At 48.6% G+C, this 24,249-nt stretch overlaps 1 protein-coding gene across 1 annotated transcript in view; it reads left to right on the top strand.

The window, feature by feature from the left end:
* The window catches only part of LOC115467377 (MAM domain-containing glycosylphosphatidylinositol anchor protein 1-like), a gene marked incomplete in the record, with an annotated part of 483,050 nt that overhangs the window by 437,220 nt on the left and 21,581 nt on the right, over nt 1-24,249 (top strand). Inside the window, 2 exon segments of the mRNA XM_030199249.1 lie at nt 16,124-16,393; nt 23,463-23,618. Coding sequence (XP_030055109.1) covers nt 16,124-16,393; nt 23,463-23,618 — 426 coding nt within the window.

Raw genomic sequence — 24,249 nt, 5'->3', positions numbered from 1 at the left:
CCCCCCACCGGCGAATCCCTCCCCTGATCCCCCGGTGAAAGAACCCCCCCTCCTGGGTGCACGCCACTGGGGGGGGGGGGTGCCACGCGCCTGCCAGCTCTTCGTTTTCATGCTTTCTCTGCCCCGGAACAGGAAGTAACCTGTTCCGGGGCAAAGGGAGCATGAAAACGAAGAGCCGACAGGCGCGCGGCACCCCCCTCCCCAGCGGCGTGCACCCGGGGCGGACCGCCCCCACCGCCCCCCCCCCCCTTGGTACGCCACTGCATATGACAAAGTTAATAGGGAATAGGCTTAGGAGTAACCTAAGGAAGTATTATTTCACAGAAAGGGTAGTGGAGTTGGTGGAGTCGAGGACTGTTCCAGAATTTAAAAAGGCATGGGATAAGCACGTGGGATCACTAAGGAACAGGAAGAATTAGGGGTTGCAGAGGATGGGCAGACTGGATGGGTCATATGGTCTTTATCTGCCGTCATCTTTCTATGTTTCTAGTTACATTAGACGTATTTCTAAAATAATGAGCTATCCTTGGTTTTTCAGGCTTTGCATTACAGTTCCTCCAGATATTTATCAGACGTGTTGATTTTCTGTGAATGCAAATGGAACCTTTGATAGTCTCCGCTGTCATAGTTGCGCATTCCCTCTCAGGAAGTAGCATCACAGCAAATGATACAGGTTTTTCCTGATTGTGAACTGTAATTGTGGAATGAAATGCCATCGCCTTTCTGATTGGAACATAATTATATGAGTTTTTTGAAGACTGGAAAAAGCTTGGCTATTTTACTAGTTGAATTATTACAGATATTTTAAAGATGTTTTTACTGGGATTTGATGCCTGGGATATGAATATTTATTTCTTATGAGTGTATTAGGGTGAGTATTGGTTATGTGATCCATATTTTACTTTTTAATTGTAATTCGCCTTGAGTTTGATAATTAAGGCATGTAATCAAATTTTATTAAAGAGTGACAAGATTCCATGCAGAATCTCAAAGAGTAGCAACATTCCATGTAGAACCCCAAAGAATAGCAAGATTGTGGAATCCTAAAGAGTGACAAGATTCCATGCAGAATCTCAAAGAGTAGCAACATTCCATGTAGAACCCCAAAGAATAGCAAGATTCTGAAATCCTAAAGAGTGACAAGATTCTATGCAGAATCTCAGAGTAGCAACATTCCATGTAGAATCCCAAAGAATTGCAAGATTCTGGAATCCTAGAGAGTGACAAGATTCCATGCAGAATCTCAAAGAGTAGCAACATTCCATGTAGAACCCCAAAGAATAGCAAGATTGTGGAATCCTAAAGAGTGACAAGATTTCATGCAGAATCTCAAAGAGTAGCAACATTCCATGTAGAACCCCAAAGAATAGCAAGATTCTGGAATCCTAAAGAGTGACAAGATTCCATGCAGAGTCTCAGAGTAGCAGCATTCCATACTACAAATCCCAGGGCAAGCAATTGCTTCCCATGTCTGCCTCAATAGCAGACTATGGACTTTTCCTCCAGGAATTTGTCCAAACCTTTTTTAAACCCAGATACACTAACCACTGTTACCACCTCCTCTGGCAACGAGTTCCAGAGCTTAACTATTCGTTGAGTGAAAAAATATTTCCTCCTATTTGTTTTAAAAGTATTTCCATGTAACTTCCTCAAGTGTCTCCTAGTCATTGTACTTTTGGAACGAGCAAAAAATCGATTTACTTCTACACCACTCAGGATTTTGTAGACCTCAATCATATCTCCCCTCATCCATCTCTTTTCCAAGCTGAAGAGCCCTAACCTCTATAGCCTTTCCTCATACGAGAGGAGTTCCATCCCCTTTATCATTTTGGTCGCTCTTCTTTAAACCTTTTCTAATTCCGCTATATCTTTTTTGTGGACTGCACACAATACTCAAGGTGTGGACGCACCATGGAGCGTTACAAAGGCATTATAGTGTTTTCTGTCTTATTCACCATCCCTTTCCTGATAATTGATTAACAAGCCAATACTCGCCGATAATTGGCCAATAACAAGCATTGATCGGCATTAATTAGAATTTCCACACCCAACTTTCTAAGCGTATTCTGTAAGGTTGTGCACATAAATTCTAATGCGCAGATCTCAAAACAGGTTGTGGCCATAGGAGGGGCATGGATGGGTCGTAGGCTTTCCTAATAAATTACACGCTCTGTTGTAGAGTATTCCTAATCCCAGGCATTTACACCAGGTTTTAGTTAGCATAAATGTTCACGCCTAAATTATAGACACGGGGATGGGTGCTATGCATATTCTGTAAATCACGCCCAACTTTAGGCAAGGTTTACAGAATAGCACTACGTGTAAGTTTTTTCCGTGCCGTATATAAAATGTGGCCCATAGAGGCTCACTTTCAAAGCACATCAACTTATTTTTAAATATTTAGATTTTGCTCACACCTTCTTCAGTAGTAGCTCAAGGTGAGTTACATTCAGGTACTACTACTACTACTATTTAACATTTCTACACAATCTAAGTTTGTACCTGAGGCAATGGAGGGTTGACTGACTTGCCCAAGATCACAAGGAGCAGCAGTGGGATTTGAACCAGCCACCTCTGGATTGCAAGACCTGTGCTCTAACCACTAGGCCACTCCTCCACCCCAAAGAATCTTGTTACTCTTTGGGGTTCTACATGGAATGTTGCTAGTGGAATAGCAACATTAACATTCCATGTAGAATGTCAAATAGTAGCAACAGAATCTCCAATAGTAGCAACATTCCATGTTCCACTGCACTAACCACTAGGCTACTCCTCCACTAGCAACATTCCATATAGATTCTCACATATTTATTTAGATTTTACTCACATCTTTTTCAGTAGTAGCTCAAGGTGAGTTACATTCAGGTACTCTGGATATTCCTCTGTCCCAGGAGGGCACACAATCTAAGTTTGTACCTGAGGCAATGGAGGGTTAAGTGACTTGCCCAAGATCACAAGGGAGCAGCAGTGGGATTTGAACTGGCCACCTCTGGATTGCAAGACCTGTGCTCTAACCACTAGGCCACTCCTCCATTCTTACACTGTTACATATGTCTAAATGCTTTGAAAATGAGCAGCTTAGCTTTCTCCTTGAGCAACATCTTTGAAACCCAAGGATTTACTTTTTTTTCCAAGAAACACTGAATTTGTTTCAGTGGTAGATTGATGTCTAAACTCACTGTAATTAACCATCCCGTTTCTGTGCCATCCCCTCCACATCATTCTCGCCTAGATCTTTCAATATTACCTCCGTCAAACTCCAAAGCCATTCCTTAAGTCTACTTCATTCCATATATCGAAAACTCTATCACCACGTGATCTGACCACATCACCTCCTCTGCCCTGCATCCCGACAACAAAGAATTCAATGTAATTGATGCCCCCCCCCCCCCCCCTGACTGTAGCCTTTTTGGTTTTAATTGCAAACCTCTTTGGTTTTATTCTGAAAGGTGGTATGTCAAATTTTAATTAAAGATAAAGAATTTCACCCTCTGCAAATCCAACACGGTCAAAGAGAGGCTACCTCCACATCAGATGAATCCTCTACTCCACCTATAGTCCTGCCAATAGGAGGTGCTTTTTCACTACCACATTTCCAATAGGCAAGCTCTGCAGGACTCCAGGGAACCTGCCTGTCCCTAGTCATTGAAATCACAATATTGAAGCACCGTCCCCTACTGGCAGCAATGCAGTTGGATGACTCCATCTCAGTTTAGAGGGAACCTTGGCTCTGGATATGTGTTAAAATCAGTGGCTAGCTAGGTGGGGCACCAGGGGAGTGACCGCTCCCCCAAACGGACTTTGGACGGCGCCGGCGCCTATTTTTCAGGCAGTCCGTTGAACCTATGCAATGCACTTGTGTGCTTCTCTACTCCCCCTAGCGTCACAACCTGGCTACGCTTCTGGTTAAAATCCCCCAAGACATAGGCGCAGACTCTGTGGGTGCTGTGGGTTCTCGAACACCCCCAATATTTCACCCACCGGAAGTTTGTTCACCCACTGGAAGTTCGTTCCCTCCCTCTCTCCTCCCTTTGAGTTCCAGGCCCCCTCCCTCTCAGCTCTGGTCCCGCCCTCATTTCCTGTTTCCGCAAGGGCGGGGCCAGAGCTGAGAGAGAGAGAAGGGAAAACTGAACTAAGCACCGAGCCGAGCCTGCATGCTTTTTACCGCTGCTGCCGCCCTAACCCCGATGAGGTAAAATAGATGACTTTTAAAATTTGGAGGGAGGGGACCTGGAACTGGGAGGGAGGAAGGAAGGGATGATGACCCTGGAACTGGGAGGGAGGGGGGACCCTGGAACTCAGAGGGAGGGGGCCTGGAACTGGGAGGGAGGGAGGTGGGCCTGGAACTCGGAGGGAGGTGGAGGGGGGACAGGGAGGGGGAGGGGGATGAGAGGGGGAGAGGGAAATGCACCAGCTGTAAAAAAAAGTTCAGCACCCCCGATCATTTTGAAAAGTTGGCTCCTATGCCCCAAGATCACAGCTTTCAAAAAATCCCACAGGTGCTTGTAAGGATCCCATTAACTCTTGCTTAATCTGAGCCTGAGGACCCGGGGACCTGTAAATGAATAGCATCCCAATCCGTGATGTCCAGCAACCACCTCCCACTCTCAACGATATCCCATCCGATATCCCATCCAGTTCTCTTAAAGAAGCCAAGCGCACAATCCTAACTCCAGTCAAGCTACTCCACCACCCTTCTTACACAGCCACAGCAGGTGAGAAATTGCATAACACAGAGGCCAAAGTGATACTAACAAAGGGCTTCCAAGTTTGCCAACCATATTGCTGTAATAAACGCTAAATCCACCGAGTTATCTCCTGCTAAATCACATATAATATCTGTTTTATCACATTGAATATGCATTAAAATAAACACATGGTCCTGGGGGAATATTTACCAGGTCAGGAGTTTTCCTCTTAGCCGAAATGCCCTTAAAATTGTCAACCACCTACCCTTATATCTATCCCTCCTTCTACCTGACCGATGACCTAATGCCACTTCAGACCGACCGATTGTATTATCAGAACAGCAAGGCATCGTTCTCTCCTAATATGTGGAAGAAAGGTGGGAGAGGGGAGATAAGATAGAGACATTTAAATACTTATGTGGCATAAACGCACAGGAGTTGAGTCTCAATTGAAAGGAAGCTCTGGAACAAGGGGGCATAGGATGAAGGTGATAGGCTCAGAAGTAACTTGAGGAAATACTTCTTCTCAGGCAGGGTGGTAAATAAGTGGAACGGCCTCCCGGTGGAAGTGGTGGAGACGAACACAGTATCTGAATTCTAGAGAGCTTGAGACAAGTGCATGGGATCTCTAAGGGAGTGATAGGGAGAGTAGATGGCATGGATGGGCAGACTGGATAGGTCATATGGAGGGGCATAATCAAAAGGGGCGCCCAAGTTTTCCTGAGCACGTCCTCGCAGGACGTCCCGGCGAAGGGGCGGGGAAACCCGTAGTATCGAAACAAGATGGGCGTCCATCTTTCGCCCATTCCTCTCTGAACAGACCACCCGAACCCTCGTCCACTCACTCGTTACCTCTCGTCTTGACTATTGCAACCTTCTCCTTGCTGGTCTCCCGCTTAGCCACCTATCCCCCCTTCAATCTGTCCAAAATTCCGCTGCACGTCTTATCTACTGCGTGAACCGATACTCTCATATCACCCCTCTCCTCAAGTCGCTTCACTGGCTCCCGATTCGCTACCGTATTCAGTTCAAGCTTCTCCTAATGACTTTCAAATGCACTCAATCTGCAGCCCCCCATTACCTCTCTACCCTCCTCTCCCCCTATGTCCCCACCCGTAACCTCCGCTCTCAGGACAAATCACTCCTATCTGTACCCTTCTCCACTACCGCTAACTCCAGACTCCGTCCCTTCTGCCTCGCATCACCTTATGCCTGGAACAGACTCCCCGAGCCCATACGCCATGCGCCCTCCCTGCCCATCTTTAAGTCCTTACTCAAAACCCATCTCTTCTCCCTTGCTTTTGGCGCCTAAGCACCTTCCCCATTCATGATACACTGACTACACTGACTACATAGTTTGTTACCTTTAGATTGTAAGCTCTCTTGAGCAGGGACTGTCCTTCCCCATGTTTTAACTTGTACAGCACTGCGTAACCCTAGTAGCGCCATAGAAATGCTAAGTAGTAGTAGTAGTAGTAGTAGTTGATAATACAGTCGAGGACGCCCAAATCGCGAAATTTAGGTCGACCTTAGAGATGGTCGTCCCCGATTTTCGGCGATAATGGAAACCGAGGACACCCATCTTAGAAACGACCAAATCCAAGCCCTTTGGTCGTGGGGGGAGCCAGCATTCATAGTGCACTGGTCCCCCTCACATGCCAGGACACCAAGTGGGTACCCTAGGGAGCACTGCAGTGGACTTCATAAATTGCTCCCAGGTGCATAGCTCCCTTACCTTGTATGCTGAGCCCCCCAAAACCCACTCCCCACAACTGTACACCACTACCATAGGCCTTATGGTTGAAGGGGAGCACCTACCTGTGGGTACAGTGGGTTTGTGGTGGGTTTTGAAGGGCTCACATTTACCACCACAAATGTAAAAGGTGGGGGGGGGCCTGGATCCGCCTGCCTGAAGTGCACTGCACCCACTAAAACTGCTCCTGGAACCTGCATACTGCTGTCATGGAGCTGGGTGGTGGGGGGTTAGTGACCACTGGGGGGCAGTAAGGGGAGGTCATCCCCGATTCCCTCCGGTGGTCATCTGGTTATTTAGGGCACATTTTTGTGGCTTGGTCTTAAGAAAAAAAGGACCAGGTAAAGTTGGCCAAGTATTCGTCAGGGACGTCCTTCTTTTTTCCATTATCGGTCGAGGACGCCCATGTGTTAGGCATGCCCCAGTCCCGCCTTCACTACGCCTGCGACACGCCCCCGTGAACTTTGGTCATCCCCGCGACGGAAAGCAGTTGAGGATGCCCAAAATCGGCTTTCGATTATGCCGATCTGGGCAACCCTGTGAGAAGGGCGCCCATCTTGCGATTTGTGTCAAAAGATGGGCGCCCTTCTCTTTCGAAAATAAGCCTGATGGTCTTTATCTGCCTACATTTTTTGTATGTTTCTACACTGATCCTAGACCTCTTCCCCCAAAACACTGGTATACGACAAAGTCAGTGAGATCATTTGCTAAGTACACCCACTTAGAAAACTAAAACTTATAAACAAAACTCCCAACCTGCCCCTCCCTTCCCCAATATAAAATCCTCAGCCTTCAAATCAAACAAAATTTAATAAATTGATCGATCGGTCCAGTCCAGGTTTTACCCCACAGCATCCAGTGACTTATAGCGCTAATGTTCCTATTGCATTTTCTAGGAAAAGGGGCTTGAAACCCATTAATCTACAAATGTCTTGTCTCCTGTCTAAATTGAACTCAGGTGGCTATCCTGCAAGTGAGTGCATGCCAGGATATTAAGGGAATGGGTATGTTTTCCACAGGGCTTTAGTAACTATCAGAAAATGAAACCTGTAACCTGAGGCTACAGTGAAATGGAAAGGAAAATGTTCCACTCTATTAACTAAACACCTGCCTCCTGCTTTCAGAAAGGACAGCTCTCTCTGTGCAGAGGCTGCGGCTGAGATAAAGCGAAACGGCCAGCCAAGGATGCGGGGACTCCCCCTGGACTCCTGCCGTCCCAGGATGCCTCTTTGGGGAGCTGGGCAATTGGTTTGATTTTTGTCAAGGTTAAAAAATAAAAGATAAAAGGCCCAGCTAGTCTGCCTGGCTTTATTCCTGAGCAGCGCTTCAGAAGGGACTTTGTCAAGTGACTTCTGAAAATCCATATATATTATGCAGACTATCCCCTGTCTGCATTTGTATTTACACCATCGATAAATTCCAATAGATCAATAAAGCAAAATCTTGTTTTGCTGGTGTCAAATTAGGCTTCTGTAGTTTCCCGGATGAGACCCGGAGCCTTTTATAAAAAGTGATGTTACGTTGACCATCCTTTACCCCCTCATTCTATATAGAGCAGGAAAAGAAAGACGTCTAATTGTACATAACTGCTATTGAATAACCGTGTGCTTAAGCGTTCTCGAGTGTAACTGCCTAGTTAAGCGGATGCGTTTAATGAATAATGTCAGTTAGATACATAACAGTATTGCATCCATCTTCCCCTACATAAGTACGCAGCTATGGAATGCCTTACCACTAGCCGTGAGAAAAATCCACGACCTAACTAACTTTTGGAGATCACTCAAGACCAACCTGTTCAAAAAGGCATACCACAACAATATAGCCCAACCACCAGACAACGAATCTCAAGCCTGAACTAGATAAAACCCAACTCTCTGTACTTGACTACCAAAGTCTACTCTACCACAAATGAACTTTAACGCAATACCACCCTATCTCGAATTCCGATAATGAACTCTTTCTAACTGACTGTTTAATCTACTATGTCAATCACGTTCTAATGTAATACCACGTGTATCTCTCACTCCGGAAATGGCGATCGCCATGACGGAATAATGTAAGCCACATTGAGCCTGCAAATAGGTGGGAAAACGTGGGATACAAATGCAATAAATAAATAAATAACTGCTGCATTAAGCTGCTGACATTCACTCGTCCTACAGTAGGCATAAGTGGTGGCTCCTGATTACTGATAACCACACAAAGTGGAGGAACACTCAATCCCGACGTACGTCAGCGAGAGAGAGTCCAGGGAGCAGGGTAGATAGGCTGTTCCAAAGGACCAAGGGAGACGTAGGTTCAAAAGATGATCTTTTCATTTATTTGTTGCATTTGTATCCCACATTTTCCCACCTATTTGCAGGCTCAATGTGGCTTACATTATGCCGTAGTGGCGATCGCCATTTCCGGAATGAGAAATACAAAGTTCATACCTGATAAAGTAAATTACAGAGTAAGTTAGACAGTAATTTATAGAGTAAGTTAAACAATCAAATATAGAGAGTTCATTTCAACATGAGAAGTAGTGTGATAGTTCGTACACTTTCGTTAGTGATAGAGTGGTTGAAGCAGTCACGTGTAAGAAAGTTCGATTTTATCAAGTTTTGGTAGAGTTCTGTTTCTTCGTGTTTAGGATGGATCTTTGTGGTATGCCTTTTCGAACAAGTTGGTTTTCAGTAGTTTTTGGAAGATTGTTAGGTCGTGCATTGTTTTTATGACACTTGGTAATGCGTTCCATGTTTGCGTGCTTATGTATGAGAAGCTAGTTGCATATGTTGATTTGTATTTAAGACCTTTGCAGCTTGGGTAGTGGAGATTCATGAATGTGCGAGCTGACCTTTTTGTGTTCCTGGATGGTAAGTCTGTAAGTTCCGACATATAGGCCGGGGCTTCTCCGTGGATGATTTTATGGACCAGAGTACAGATTTTGAATGCAATTCATTCTTTTAGTGGGAGCCAGTGTAGTTTTTCTCTTAGGGGTTTGGCGCTTTCATATTTCAATTTTCCAAAAATGAGTCAGGCTACTGTGTTTTGCGCAGTCTGTAGTTTCTTAATGATTTGCTCTTTACATCCTGCATAGATGGCGTTGCAGTAATCTAGGTGGCTTAGTAACATTGATTGTACCAGGCTGCGGAATATCTTTATTGGAACAACTCAAAAGACTCGACACAGCTGCTGTGTTTCAGTGTGAAAACGCCCGCTTCAGGAGTCTACAAAAACATGTACAATACTCTGTCCCGATTACTGATCCCACGATGTTCAGCGCAATTTAACCGGCCACGAACGGTTCATAGCCAGTTAAATAGTGCTTAACCGGTTATCCGTGAATATTCAGCAGGAGATTTCTCTCATTCAATGTTCATGATCAGCGCTTGGCAGCTAACCTGTTATATCGCGCGATATAATCAGCTATCTGCGAATATGCCAACAGAAATCCACCAAGGTGGAGAACTCTGAAATCCCACGGAATGTAGCAGAGTAAGAAGTGAAAAATGGCCACAAGCTCCACAGATGAGACAAATAAACTTGATACTTTTAGAACATTTATTATTTAAAAGACTCGACACGGTACTGTTTTTTGGCCTATGGCCTGCCTCAGGAGTCTGTTGATGATAATTGAGTAATGTGGAGGGGCATAATCGAAAGGGATGCCCGAGTTTTGCTGAGGACGTCCTCGCAAAACGTCCCGGTGGAGGGGCATGGAAACCCGTATTATCGAAACAAGATGGACGTCCATCTTTTGTTTCGATAATACAGTCGGAGATGCCCAAATCTTGACATTTAGGTCATCCTTAGAGATGGTTGTCCCTAGACTTGGTTGTTTCTGATTTTCGGCGATAATGGAAACTAAGGACGCCCATCTCAGAAATGACCAAATGCAAGCCGTTTGGTAGTGGGAGGAGCCAGCATTCGTAGTGCACTGGTCCCCCTGACATGCCAGGACACCAACCGGGCACCCTAGGGGGCACTGCAGTGGACTTCATAAATTGCTCCCAGGAACATAGCTCTCTTACCTTGTGTGCTGAGCTCCCCAAAATCCCCTCTCCCCCCGCAAAACCCACTACCCACAATTGTACACCACTGCCATAGCCCTTATGGGTGAAGGGGGCACCTACATATGGGTACAGTGGGTTTATGGTGGGTTTTGGAGGGCTCACATTTACCACCACAAGCGTAACAGGTAGGGGGGATGGGCCTGGATCCGCCTGCCTGAAGTGCACTGCACCCACTTAAACTGCTCCAGGGACCTGCCTGAGTATGACATTTGAGGCTGGCATAGAGGCTGGCACAAAATATTTTTAAAGATGTTTTTTGAGGGTGGGAGGGAGTTAGTGACCACTGGGGGAGTAAGGGGAGGTGATGGTCATCTTGTCATTTTGGCCATCTTTTTGTGCCTTGGTCGTAAGAAAAACAGGACCAGGTAAAGTCGTCCAAATGCTCATCAGGGACGCCCTTTTTTTTCCATTATGGGTCAAGGACGTCCATGTGTTAGGCACGCCCAAGTCCCGCCTTCGCTACGCCTCTGACACGCCCCCATGAACTTTGGTCGTCCCCGCGACGGTAAGCAGTTGGGGACGCCCAAAATCGGCTTTCAATTATACCGATTTGGACGACCCTGTGAAAAGGACGCCTATGTTCCAATTTGTGTTGAAAGATGGGCGTCCTTCTCTTTCAAAAATGAGCCTGAAAATCTCCAAAATCGTATCTTTTCAGATATGTACGAGACGCCTAGAAGATCTACTTTAAGCCACATTATCACAAAGGTCTTTTTCAAGACCCATTCTTTGTATTATTACAGTAGGCGTATTGGCCGGCGCCCAGTTACCTTCCGGGTCAGAATATGTACCCAGCTATTCAGTGCCGGGAGCGGCACATCCCCCAGCTTTAAATATCCGGGGTTAATTCAGCAAGTCGCTTAAAGCCATGGTCTGATTATTACCTGTAAGCTGCTTCCGCCCTCTCACAGGGAGGAGAAGGGTTAGTTGCTTCTGGCTTCTCCTCCATTCTCCAGAAAATCTTTCTTTCTTTCTTTCTTTCTTTCTTTCTTTCTTTCTTTCTTTCTTTCTTTCTCTTTCTGTTTTTTCAATCAAAACTACACATTTCATTCCAGACCCGAGTCACTTCCTCCCTAGACATTTGCCTAGAGCATCCATGTGGATCCGAATCCCAAGACAGTATCCTTTCCCGGGCTGTTCTCTTCGGTTATCTAGCAGTCTAAGCCACACGTAGGTATTACAGTGTCCTTCCCACAGCTTGAGGCCACCTCCTGCCCCTTCTAGGTCCACAATGAAACCCGGGATTGTAATAACCTAGAGTTAGAGCTGGGCAACTGTCCTTCCCTCCCCACCAAAGTGAAGAGTACACTTGCAGGCCCTCTGCCAGGCCTTCTATTTCTTGCTATGCTCAAGGTACACTCTTATTCAGAAATAGATGTAGCACAGATCTCTTACCTTTCTTTTCAAACACAGTTCAGAAATATACAGAGCAGTTCATAATGTCTTTGACGTCAAGCCCTTTCCTTCACCCTCCTTCCAATATCTTCCCAAAGGCTGAAGGGACCCTCCCTTCCCTCCCATTCTTTACCAGCACTAACACCTGGTAACCTCCCACATAGGTCCAGGGGCGTAGCCAGACCTCACGGTGGGAGGGGGCCAGAGCCCGAGGTTGGGGGCACATTTTGAGTGCCACCCTGCTGCCCCACCCCCACCGCCATGCCTCACCTTGCCTCCTCGCCCCCCCCCCCCCACTGCCCCACCTCGCCTCACAAACAAATACCTTTGCTGACGGGGGTCCCCAACCCCTTCCAGACGAAGCCTTCTTCAGCATCAGCGTGCACAGGAGGAGCAAGAAGAAAGAAGAGCAGGGGGCAGGCAGCGAACGCGGCTGCGCCAGAGACCAGCGCTGAAGAAGGCTTTGGCTGGCAGGGGTTGTGGACCCCTGCCAGCCAAACCAGGGGCCTGGATGACATTTGCGGGGGCCCAGGCCCCCGTGGCCCCCCAAAGCTATGCCCCTGTGTGGGTCAGGGCTGGACTAATTATCTGCTGCTGCTCTGCTTTTGTAGAAACCTCCTCCCACCCTGCACCAAGGTAGGAAACCAGACTGCAAGAAGCCCTGTCAACTGTTCACCTTTCACCCTGGCTAGGGCCGAGATGACCATAGGTTCCTCCTCCAACGCCTTCTCTCCCTCTAACTCCTCTCTTCCCTCTTCAGTTTGCCAGTCCATAGGCTCCTCTCCCGGTCCCTCCTCCAGCTGACTGACATCCTCATAATTAGGCTTTCCAAACCCCTCCCCCTCTTCTCCTTTAGGATCCTGGGGATTGTAGTGCAGGGAACGCCTCTCAGCCAGTGTTGCCAGTGCTGCGGGTTTCTCGCCCAATTGGGCTCCTTTCCACGAGCCGCTGCGGCTTTTTCATGCCGCGTGCGGGTTGCGGGATTTTGGGCGGCTTTTTTAAGCCCCGCCAGCGTTTTTTTCACCCACCGCGGTTTTTTTCCTGGTTTTCCCACAGCCGTGGCCAATAGAAGCCCCACAGAGGCGGGCTTAATGGTGTCACTTGTATGCAAATGGCCTCATTAATATTTATTAATGATGTCATTCACATGCAAATTAACTTTGTGCGGTTTGGGGCTGGCTTTGGGCGTGACAAATATTTTTCCATCTGGCAACACTGCCCTCAGCCCTGTCAGGTGACCTATCCAAGGACTGCTGGGAATTGTAGTCTTTTGGCCTTTCATGGGAAGGAGAAAAACTGGTCCCTCTGAGAGGATCAAGGCTTTTGTGCTGGAGCCTTTTGTTTCTGTACTGACGTGGGGTTTTAGGGTAGAAATTTGCCCCCTTTTCTTCTCCCCCACATGTTTCCTTGCCCTTTCTCCCGTACTCTTCACATACCCCATTAGTATTCCATGAGTTACGCTCATAAGCGTAGGCCCCGCCTGCGTTCCAGCCCCTTTTGCAGTTAGGCACAATGGCGCCTAGGCACTCACTTATCCATTGCGTCTAACTGCACGCCAGATCGGCGCAGTTTTGCACGACAGGCTGTAGAATGAGGGAGATGTGTGTACTTGTCAGTAGAACACGGTCCATGTTGCAGCGTGAAAATACACTGGACTTTCAGTTCTTCAGGATGCAGCCGTCCCCCCAGCAGTGACCTTCCAATTGCCACCTCCTCAATTAGACCCCTGCTGTTCTGCCATCCTGTTTGCCAAATGGTCCTTTTTACCATTCTCAATAGCAGAGCTAAGTATTTCTATTAACAGAATTTGTTCTAGAAAATCTTTTTTTCTTCTGCTGCGACAATTGTCTGAAACAATGAAAAGTGATTTTTGGTAAGTGGTGATTTACCGCTTATAGACCTGCCTGACCACTGTGCAGTGTGAGGTTGTCCTGAAGCTATTATGAGGTGGTTTTTTTCTCCCATTTTTTTTTCACTTCTTTCAAATTGGTGTTTGCTTTTGCGTGATTTTTAGTTTTGACTGAAGAACCTCTCTCCTTTTGTAGTGATATCTTAGGCACTGAACATTGTAATGAAGCTGAGTTCCAAAGGACTGGCTCTCCCCCAACATCATTTTTTTTTGTTACATTTGTACCCTGCGCTTTCCCACTCATGGCAGGCTCAATGCGGCTTACATATTATATACAGGTACTTACTTGTGCCTGGGGCATTGGAGGGTTAAGTGACTTGCCCAAAGTCACAAGGAGCTGCCTGTGCCTGAAGTGGGACTCAGTTCCCCAGGACCAAAGTCCACCACCCTAACCACTAGGCCACTCCTCCACTGTTGCTACTATTTGAGATTCTACATGGAATGTTGCTATTCCACTAGAAGTCGGCCCTTGCAGATCACCAATGTGGCCGCGCAGGCTTCTGCTTCTGTGAGTCTGACGTCCTGCACATATGTGCAGGACGTCAGACTCACAGAAACAGAAGCCTGCGCAGCCTTCTACATGGAATGTTGCTAATGGAATAGCAACATTGCATGTAGAATCTCCAATAGTAGCAACATTCCATGTAGAATCTCCAATAGTATCTATTTTATTTTTGTTACATTTGTACCCCGCGCTTTACCACTCATGGCAGGCTCAATGCGGCTTACATGGGGCAATGGAGGGTTAAGTGACTTGCCCAGAGTCACAAGGAGCTGCCTGTGCCTGAAGTGGGAATCGAACTCAGTTCCTCAGCACCAAAATCCACCACCGGCCCTTGAAGATCACCAATGTGGCCGCGCAGGCTTCTGCTTCTGTGAGTCAGACTCACAGAAACAGAAGCCTGCGCAGCCTTCTACATGGAATGTTGCTAGTGGAATAGCAACATTGCATGTAGAATCTCCAATAGTATCTATTTTATTTTTGTTACATTTGTACCCTGCGCTTTCCCACTCATGGCAAGCTCAATGCGGCTTACATGGGGCAATGGAGGGTTAAGTGACTTGCCCAGAGTCACAAGGAGCTGCCTGTGCCTGAAGTGGGAATCGAACTCAATTCCCCAGGACCAAAGTCCCCCACCCTAACCACTAGACCACTCCTCAGAGGAGCCCCAGCACAGCAGCCATTCCCACAAGTTGCCTGCGACTACCCCAAAGCTTTCCCTCTCTGCCGCAATCCGTCCCCCTCTGACGCTTCCTGTTTCCACCTGGGCGGATCACAGCAGAGGGGGAAAGCTTTGGGACAGCCTGTGAGGATGACTGCCGTGCTGGGACCCCTCTGAGAAGGGAAATAAAAATGTTAAAGAAAACCAGAAGGTGAGCGGAAGGGAGGGAGATGGACTATGGGTGGGGAGAAGGGGAAGAGATGCCTGAACCACGTGGAAGCAATGCAGGTGGGGAGGGGGGGATCAGGTATCAGGGGCCCCCTCCTTAATTTCTTCCCCGGACCCCACCGTGTCTAAAACCAGCCCTGCTGATGAGAGCCATGTTTAGGTATGAAAGGGGTCTGGGGGGCCTGTCTTTATTTGCTTTCTCTCCCCTCTCTCTTTCTCTCCCCAAGCTGCCAGGAACAGCTCAGGGAGCAGGAGGAAACTCTTTCCTACACCTCCCAAGGCTCATCAGTTTTGCTAAGCAGTAAACACCTCTGGGGGGGGGGGGGGGGCCATGGGAAGTAGTTCTCTCCTGCCTGGCAGCAGCAATTTGCACACAGACAGCCGATAGAGGGGGGAGAGGCAGCCAGACTGTGGATTCTCCCATGCCCCCCTTTTTCATCTCCTTTTCTACCAGATCCAGATGGGAGCCCAACTACTTCATTGGCTACCACCCGTGCTACAGGGCCATCTTTAGATCTGTGTTTTTTCGACTGCCATGGTGCACCCCCAATGGCGGGGCCTGTTGCTGTCACATCATTTGCACCAACTTAAAGATGCCCCTGGAATTAATGAGGTATTAAAGGTTGCCTAAAACTATCTCAAGTTGCTCCAGTAAAAAGGATTCAGTTAGCATCTCTTTGCAGGCTTTCCTGTTATACTAGGAAACATGCTTTTCTCTTTGTGTTGATTTTAAAGGTTTTGCATGCTATATCCATGCTGTGAAGGCCATATAAGAGAGCTGGTCTAATCGGAATGGAGCCGTATCAACATATTGAAAGCTGCCATTTTGAAATGGCTGTAGTGGTGAACATGACGTGTAATTAAATGACTGGGTTAGAGAAGGAAACGGTACAGGTGTAGTCTCTCTCTGATTGCTTCCTTTTTGCTTCCAGTTCCCCCTGTAGTGGAGCCGACGTTGGAGGATATCCGTCAGGGCCTGGGGCGCAGCGTAGTGATGAGGTGCACCATGCTGAAAGGAAGCCCCATGAAGGTGGCCACTGCCATCTGGAGATTCAACAAGAATCTTCTGACGGTGCCTCTCCTGGAGCAGCTGGAATACTCGGAGCTGAAAATAGACAGCCTGAGCCGAGAGGCCAGCGGCACCTACGAATGTAGCATCTCCAACCACGTGGGCTCCTCGACCTGTGTCTTTCAGGTTTCTGGTAAGTCTTACAGAATAGAAAATGACAGAAAAGGAGTGTTCAGCCCATCTAGTCTGCCCAAGTTCCTTCTTGCTAAAATGTCTTAGCCCCTCTGTATTAGGCCTCATATAGTGATGTTCATCCCTTCTTCTGGGCCGGTCTTAGGCAGGAGCAACCGGTGCGGCCACACAGGGTCTCTCACTCCCAGGGGCCCTGTGCTGCCGACTAAAGACCTGCATGGAATGGGGTTTCCTCTCCCAGGGCAGATCCAGCATTGATCTGATCCCTTCCTTCCCTGTAAGTCCAGTATCTACGCCCCCCCCCTCCCCCCGTCCACAAAAACCTGCCACATAGGAGTTCCCAGCTCGCGCTTTGCTTTCCTGCCTTGAGCATGACGTCACCGCGATTTCACTGGGAACCTCAGCATTGATTGGTGGAGAAGCTGGGGGGGGGGGGGGGAGTTAGGAATAAAGAACCACCACCTGAGAGGAGAGTGGGTCTTCTTCAGCTGTGGACAGCATGACAGCTCACAGAAGGGGGGGCAGAAAAAGCAGTGGCAGAGGAGAGCTGGATCATGGAACTAAACCAGCAGTCAGGTTCTTTGCTACGCGGGCAGCGGTAAAGGAAACAAGCTGTCTGGACCGACCCGGTCCTTCTTTCTGCAGCATCCTGCCCGCGCTTAAACAGGAAGTTACATCAGAGGGGCGGGACGCTACAGAAGATAGGACTGGTCGGCCTATACAGCCTGTTCCCATTGCCGCTGCTGGCGCTAGCACCAGCAACCAAATCAGGTTTTGGGGGAATGGGGACTGGGAGGTGCTGGACTGAAGGGTAGGTAAGGGAGAGGTTTTGGATCCATAGCGGAAGAGGAGAGGAAACAGAGGGGAACACAGGGAACACGGAACTGCTGGGCTATAAGGGGGAAGGGGAGATAGGAGACAAGACATGCTGGACCATAGGGGTGGAAGGGAAGGGAGAGAGGACAAGTGAATGCTGGATCGAAAGGGAAAAGGGTAGGGAGAAGGGACAAAGAGTAAATGGACCATTGGGGTGGAGCAGAAGGGAGAGGGGAGAGAGTATTGTTGGACCCTATGGGTGAAGGAGAGGCGAGATGGAATTGTTGAATCATAGGGGCTGAGGGGAAGAGAGAGGGGAGAAGGATTGCTGAACCATAGGGATGGAGGAGAAGGAGAAGGGACAAGGAAATGCAGGACTAGGGGTGGAGGAGAGAAAGGGGTGGGCAGAACATGGAGATGGGCTACAAGTGTGGGTGGAGAATGAGAGAGACAAAATCTTAGGGTAGAAGAGTGTAGGAAGGAAGAGGGAGGGGAGATGCTAGGCATGGTGGAACCATGTGGGAGAGACCATCAGGGTTCTCAGGGGAGATGAGTGAGAAGAGGATGGTGAGTACCGAGGGTAGAAGTGAGTCAGCAGGGGGCAAGGCTAGGCAGGGTTGGGGTGGGGCTAGCCCAGGGGCTAGGTTGGGCAAGGGGTGGGGCTAGCAAGGGAACTGAGGAGCCCCACCAAGCTGGTCTGCACAGGGTCCCGCAATTGCTAAGACCGGCCCTGCCCCTGTTCACACGCATTCAAATGGACCCAGAAAAGCCAGATGGCTTGTGAAAGCTTTTTTGAGAGATGTTTTGGGCACGTGGTAAGAACAGGGAACTTGTCGTAAGGTTTAATGCAAGAGCCTCCTCTTCTATCCTTAAAGCAGAACCTTCCGTTACTATTTCTTAAGGAAGGTGCAGTATTACTTTCCTAATCAGTGACGACTAAGGGAGATGTAGGACCTGCTTCCTCACCCAGGTCATCCCAGACGGGTTGATCAAGTCCGTTTTTTTGGTCCCAGAACTACAACCCCCTCATGCAGTGATGCAAAACTAGGACTTCATCAGTCTCTGTGGATTGTGGGCGAGGTAACAGCCCTGGAGAGTCTTCGCCGCCAGTGGCTCTCTCGATAACCCTGCACTGCAAAAGTCAGGTTATGCGGGGGGGGGGGGGGGGGGGGGTGCCACTACCTATATAACAGGGAAAGCAATTTCTTCATATATCTGGGGGTGTAGCTATGTGGGGCTACGGGGACATGGGCCTCCGTAGATTTGGGCCTGCCCCCCCCCCCCCGCCACCAACCCCTTTGTCCCCCCCTTCCCACCGCCAACCCTCCCCCGCCACCATCGGGTACCTTTGCTGGTGGGGGTCCCCAACCCCCACCAGCCGAAGTCCTCCAGCACAGCCACATTGCTAATCTGCAAGAGCAGGCTTCTGTTTCTGTGAGTCTGACGTCCTGCACGTACGTGCAGGACGTCAGACTCACAGAAACAGAAGTCTGCCCTTGAAGATCAACAACACGGCCGCGATGGAGAAGAGGACTTCGGCTGGTGGGGATTGGGGACCCCCGCCAGCAAAGGTACCCGATGGTGGCAGCGGGGGAGGGTTGACGGCTGGGGGAAGAGGGGGGTCGAAAGGGTTGGCGCTGGGAGGGTCAAAGGTGGTGGTGGCGGCAGGGAGGTCAAAAATGGGGGAGAGGGGTCGCCGGGGGAGCTGAAATGTGCCCCCTCACCTCGGGCTCTGAACCCCCCTCCCGCCAAAGTCTGGCTACGCCCCTGCATATGTCATGTGCTAATGAACAAACTCTACTAAAGGAGCGCATCAAACACTCTTTACGTTTTTAAGTCAGATCGACATTGTTCTAGTGGTAGACTTTACGAACAGCTAAAATGTGCAAATATTTATTATGATAATTTCTTATACTGACTAACACATCATCATCCTGACTTGACTGAAACTGTCTCTCTTTACAAAACGCAGTCCAAGAAACACACGGTCACATTTTGTAACATTGTTTCGCCACAATATCATCATTTTAGTTGTGTGTGTGGTTGTTTGTAAAGTCTACCCAAACCCTCTTCCCCCACTTTCCGTCTCTGTTGACAACGCCCTCATCCTCCCCGTCTCTTCAGCCCGCAATCTCGGAGTCATCTTCGACTCCTCCCTCTCCTTCTCTGCCCATATCCAGCAGACTGCTTAGACCTGTCGCTTCTTCCTCTATAATATTAGCAAAATTCGCCCATTCCTCTCTGAACAGACCACCCGAACCCTCGTCCACTCGCTCGTTACCTCTCGTCTTGACTATTGCAACCTTCTTCTCGCTGGCCTCCCGCTTAGCCATCTATCCCCCCTTCAAGCTGTCCAAAATTCCGCCGCACGTCTTATCTACCGCGTGAACCGATACTCTCATATCACCCCTCTCCTCAAGTCACTTCACTGGCTCCCTGTCCGCTACTGTATTCAGTTCAAGCTTCTCCTATTGACCTTCAAATGCACTCAATCTGCAGCCCCCCATTACCTCTCTACCCTCCTCTCCCCGTATGTTCCTGCCTGTAACCTCCGCTCTCAGGACAAATCACTCCTATCTGTACCCTTCTCCAACACCGCTAACTCCAGACTCCGCCCCTTCTGCCTCGCATCACCTTATGCCTGGAACAGACTTCCCGAGCCCATACGCCATGCGCCCTCCCTGCCCATCTTCAAGTCCTTACTCAAGGCCCATCTCTTCTCCCTTGCTTTTGGCGCCTAACCACCTTCCCCATTCATGCTACCTACACTGACTACATAGTTTGTAACCTTTAAATTGTAAGCTCTCTTGAGCAGGGACTGTCCTTCGCCATGTTAAACTTGTACAGCGCTGCGTAACCCTGGCAGCGCTATAGAAATGCTAAGTAGTAGTAGTAGTAGTAGTAGAACAATGTTGATCTGACTTAAAGATTGTTTGATGTGCTCTTTTAGAAGAGACTACCAATGCTCTGACTGCCAGATTCTGTATAGGCCGCTCAAGGTTGGGTGTGCGAATTTGGACATGAATCACAGATCCGCACGTAAACTAATTAATCAGGAATTAACAATCAGTAATTGGTGTTAATTGGCAGTCACTGGAGTTATGCACAGATCCGCTCAACGTCCTATCCTATAACAAACATGCCGTCATTTTATCAAAATATAGATGTACCAGCAACCTATAACATTTATTTAGATTTTGCTCCCACCTTTTTCAGTAGTAGTTCAAGGTGAGTTACATTCAGGTACTCTGGATATTTCTCTGTCCCAGTAGGGCTCACAATCTAAGTTTGTACCTGAGGCAATGTAGGGTTAAATGACTTGCCCAAGATCACAAGGAGCAGCAGTGGGATTTGAACCGACCTAGGCCACTCCTCTACTCCAGCCCAAAGACTCTTGTTACTCTTTGGGGTTCTACATGGAATGTTGCTACACTTTGAAATTCTGCATGGAATCTTGTTATTCTTTAGAATCTTTATTTATTTAAATTTTGCTCACACCCTTTTCAGTAGTAGCTCAAGGTGAGTTACATTCAGGTACACTGGATATTTCTCTGTCCCAGGAGGGCTCACAATCTAAGTTTGTACCTGAGGCAATGTAGGGTTAAGTGACTTGCCCAAGATCACAAGGAGCAGCAGTAGGATTTGAACCAGTCACCTCTGGATTGCAAGACCACTGCTCTAACCACTAGGCCACTCCTCTACTGGCAACATTCCATATAAAATCTCAGATAGTAGCAACAGAATCTCAAATAATTTATTTAGATTTTGCTCACACCTTTTTGAGTAGTAGCTCAAGGTGAGTTACTACTACTACTACTTAACATTTCTAGAGCGCTACTAGGGTTACGCAGCGTTGTACAATTTAACAAAGAGAGACAGTCCCTGCTCAAAGAGCTCACAATCTAATAGACAAGTGAACGGTCGGTCCGATAGGGGCAGTCTGGATTACTGAACAGTAAGGGTTAGGTGCCGAACGCAGCATTGAAGAGGTGGGCTTTAAGCAAAGACGGGCAGGGAGGGGGCTTGGCGTAAGGGCTCAGGAAGGTTGTTCCAAGCATAAGGTGAGGCGAGGCAGAATGAGCGGAGCCTGGAGTTGGCGGTGGTGGAGAAGGGTACTGAGAGAAGGGATTTATCCTGTGAACGGGGGCGGGAACATGAGGGTAGAAAGATAGTGAGGGGCAGCAGACTGAGTGCATTTGTAGGTAAGAAGGAGTTACAGTCAGGTACACTGAATATTTCTCTGTCCCAGCAGGGCTCACAATCTAAGTTTGTACCTGAGGCAATAGAGAGTTAAGTGACTTGCCCAAGATCACAAGGAGCAGCAGTGGGATTTGAACCGGCCACCTCTGGCTTGCAAGACCGGTGCTCTAACCATTAGGCCACTCCTTCTGATGAAAGGCATTGTTTCATCATTCAACTACATATTTTCCAATACATTTTTAAGGGATCCTCAGAGTACGCAAAGCCCAGAATATTTCTCTTAGTGCTGGAGACCTCACTGGTCCCAGTTTTTCTGCAAACACATCTTCTTGTAAAAAAAGCTTGAAGTCAAATACACTTTGCAAAAACATGCTTTTCCAATGACTTCTCTGGAAACTGCTGTTCTAAGCCTGCTGCTGAAACAGTTGTAACTGAAATTGGACCTGCTACCGACGTGGCCAGGTTTCTGTTTGTTCACCAGGGTAACAGTCCACTAGAGCAAAGAAAAGTGAGTCATTACTCACAAGCAGCCAATATGGTGACAGCGTCTAAAATATGCTGTAAAACTGAAAGATCACCAACCAAAGGCGTAGCCAGACCTCGCAGTGGGAGGGGACCAGAGCCCGAGGTGGGGGGAGGCATATTTTGGTCTGCCGCCCTGCCGCTCCCCCCGCCCAATGCCGCAGCAAATATCCTGGCTGGCGGGGATCCCCAACCCCCTCAGGCTGAAGCGTTGTCCAGCGCTGGTCTCCGGCGCTGCCGCATTGCCTGCCCTCCTCTGTCTTCCCCTCACATCCTGCGCACTTCTTTTGGTGAAATTGAGGGAAGACAGAGCAGGGCAGGCAACGTGGCAGCTGCCAGCAAAACCGGGGGCCCACAGGAAATTGGGGGGGGGGGCAGTGTGGGCACGTGTTTTAGGTGCACGGTACTGGTCCATTTTTTACTGCGACTGAGGAAAAGGGGCGTTTTTTAAAATGGACTGGGAAATTCAAACTAGCGCGTGCATATTTACGGCCTGAGCCCTTACCGCCACCCATTGACCTAGCCTGTGCCACTGATTACCACCATGCCTCCCTCGGTAGAAAATAGGAAATTATTTTCTACCCTGGGATTCGGCGCGTACCAAACTCAGAATTGCCGCTGAACGCACACACTAATTCAGATTTGGCGCCTGCTACCCACGCGTTAGCCTTCCCACACCTGAGTTGTCTGTCCGTTTGATGTTTCTGTCCCTGCTGGTAGGAGCCGAGCATTGGTTTCCCAGTCCGTGCTGGGATTCCTTCTGATTTCTCTTTCCCTTGTAATTCGGGGCTGTAATGTTGCAGCTGATTCTCCCAGGCCAGATATTGTTGAGATGGTAGAGATTTATACGCTTTATGACGGGGTCTGGACCCCACTGAGATTTCCAGGATCAGCCTGGTCCTGATTTGACTCTGGGGCATGTATGGATTTAGAGAAATCAGATTTACAAGGGCAGAGAGATTTAGTGAAAGAAGGGGGGGAGGGTATACAGGATGGCCGTACAGCTGATTTGATGACAGTTAAATAACCCTGGCTCTCTGCCCCTCATGCATCACATCGCTAGTCCTGAGCAGCATGAGATGGAAGGAAGTGACTGACCCGTACCAATCTGTAAAATTGCTTTTGATGCAATAAAGCACTCAGCCTGTGCAGAGCAGACACAGTACATCTACAGTCTAACTCCTACCTTGCCTTGCTTCATTTGGTAAGGAACACAGGAGCATTGTAAGCACACAGGCCAGTGTATTCCCTTGCTTCAGCTGTCTGGCGGCTCCATGCAGTGGGAAGCTGGTGTGACTGCCCAGCCTGCAGGTGGCGCTCATGCTCCCAGCTGGCTGATCTGCACATGCTGCTACTAGGGCTGAATCAGAGGGGCCTGTGATGAGGAAGATGCAGCCTTCATTCTCTGTTTTTCTTTTTCTTTTTTTTAAAATCCTCTTACTGCTTGTCTTTTCTCTTTTCCCATCCTTTATCTCACATTTCCTGTCTTATCTCTCCATGTTTCCCATTTCCTCCCTCCCTTCCACCTGCAGGGAGAGCTTACAGCCCTGAGTTCTACTTTGACACTCCCAACCCGGTAAAAGCACAGAAACAGTCCAAGAACTATTCGTACGTCTTGCAGTGGACGCAGAGGGAGCCCGACGCAGTGGACCCAGTGACAAGCTACAGGCTGGACATCCAGCAGGTGAGACACCAACCACCCTGGGATGCTTTACTTCAGGACAGGTGGTCAGAGGGGCCCTGGGTTGCTCTGCAGAAGAGAAAAGCTTCCCAGTTTCCCTCTGACATTCTCCAGGTTTTTCAGCTGAATCCACGGCTGGAAGGCTGATCCACTTGTGACTGTGGGTGGGCCTGGGTTGGCTCAGGCCCCCCCCCTGCCTGCCCCCCAATATACTTCCGGAGTGGCCACCTGACTCCCCTTGCTTCATCTCTTCCTTTCCCAGATCTGTCCATGGCCTAGCAACGCCCTCCCTATCTATCTCATCACATTTGCGAGCGACAACGCACATCTCCTGCCTACGCTGGTCTCTGCAGGCTTCCCTCTGCCATGTCCCACCATCGCTAACGTCACTTCCTGTTTCCTCTGGTAAGACACGGCAGAGGGAAGTCTGCAATGACCAGCGCAGGCAGCGGATGTCTGCTGCTGACGCCGCCCGCAAACATGGTGAGGTGCACCGGGGAAGGGGAGTTGCCAGGTGGGGGCAAATACCGAATCCAGGTGCAGAGGAGAGGGAGAGAGATACAGGATAAAGAGGGGGGTGGTGGTTTGGAAGGCCCACCCCAAATAACTGTGGGTCCACCCAAAATAACCAACCTGGC

This window comes from Microcaecilia unicolor, chromosome 3 (genome assembly GCF_901765095.1).
Source record: "Microcaecilia unicolor chromosome 3, aMicUni1.1, whole genome shotgun sequence".
NCBI classification, from domain to species: Eukaryota; Metazoa; Chordata; class Amphibia; order Gymnophiona; family Siphonopidae; genus Microcaecilia; species Microcaecilia unicolor.
The sequence above is the reverse complement of the archived record's forward strand: the minus strand, read 5'-3'. Positions and strand labels throughout refer to the sequence as shown.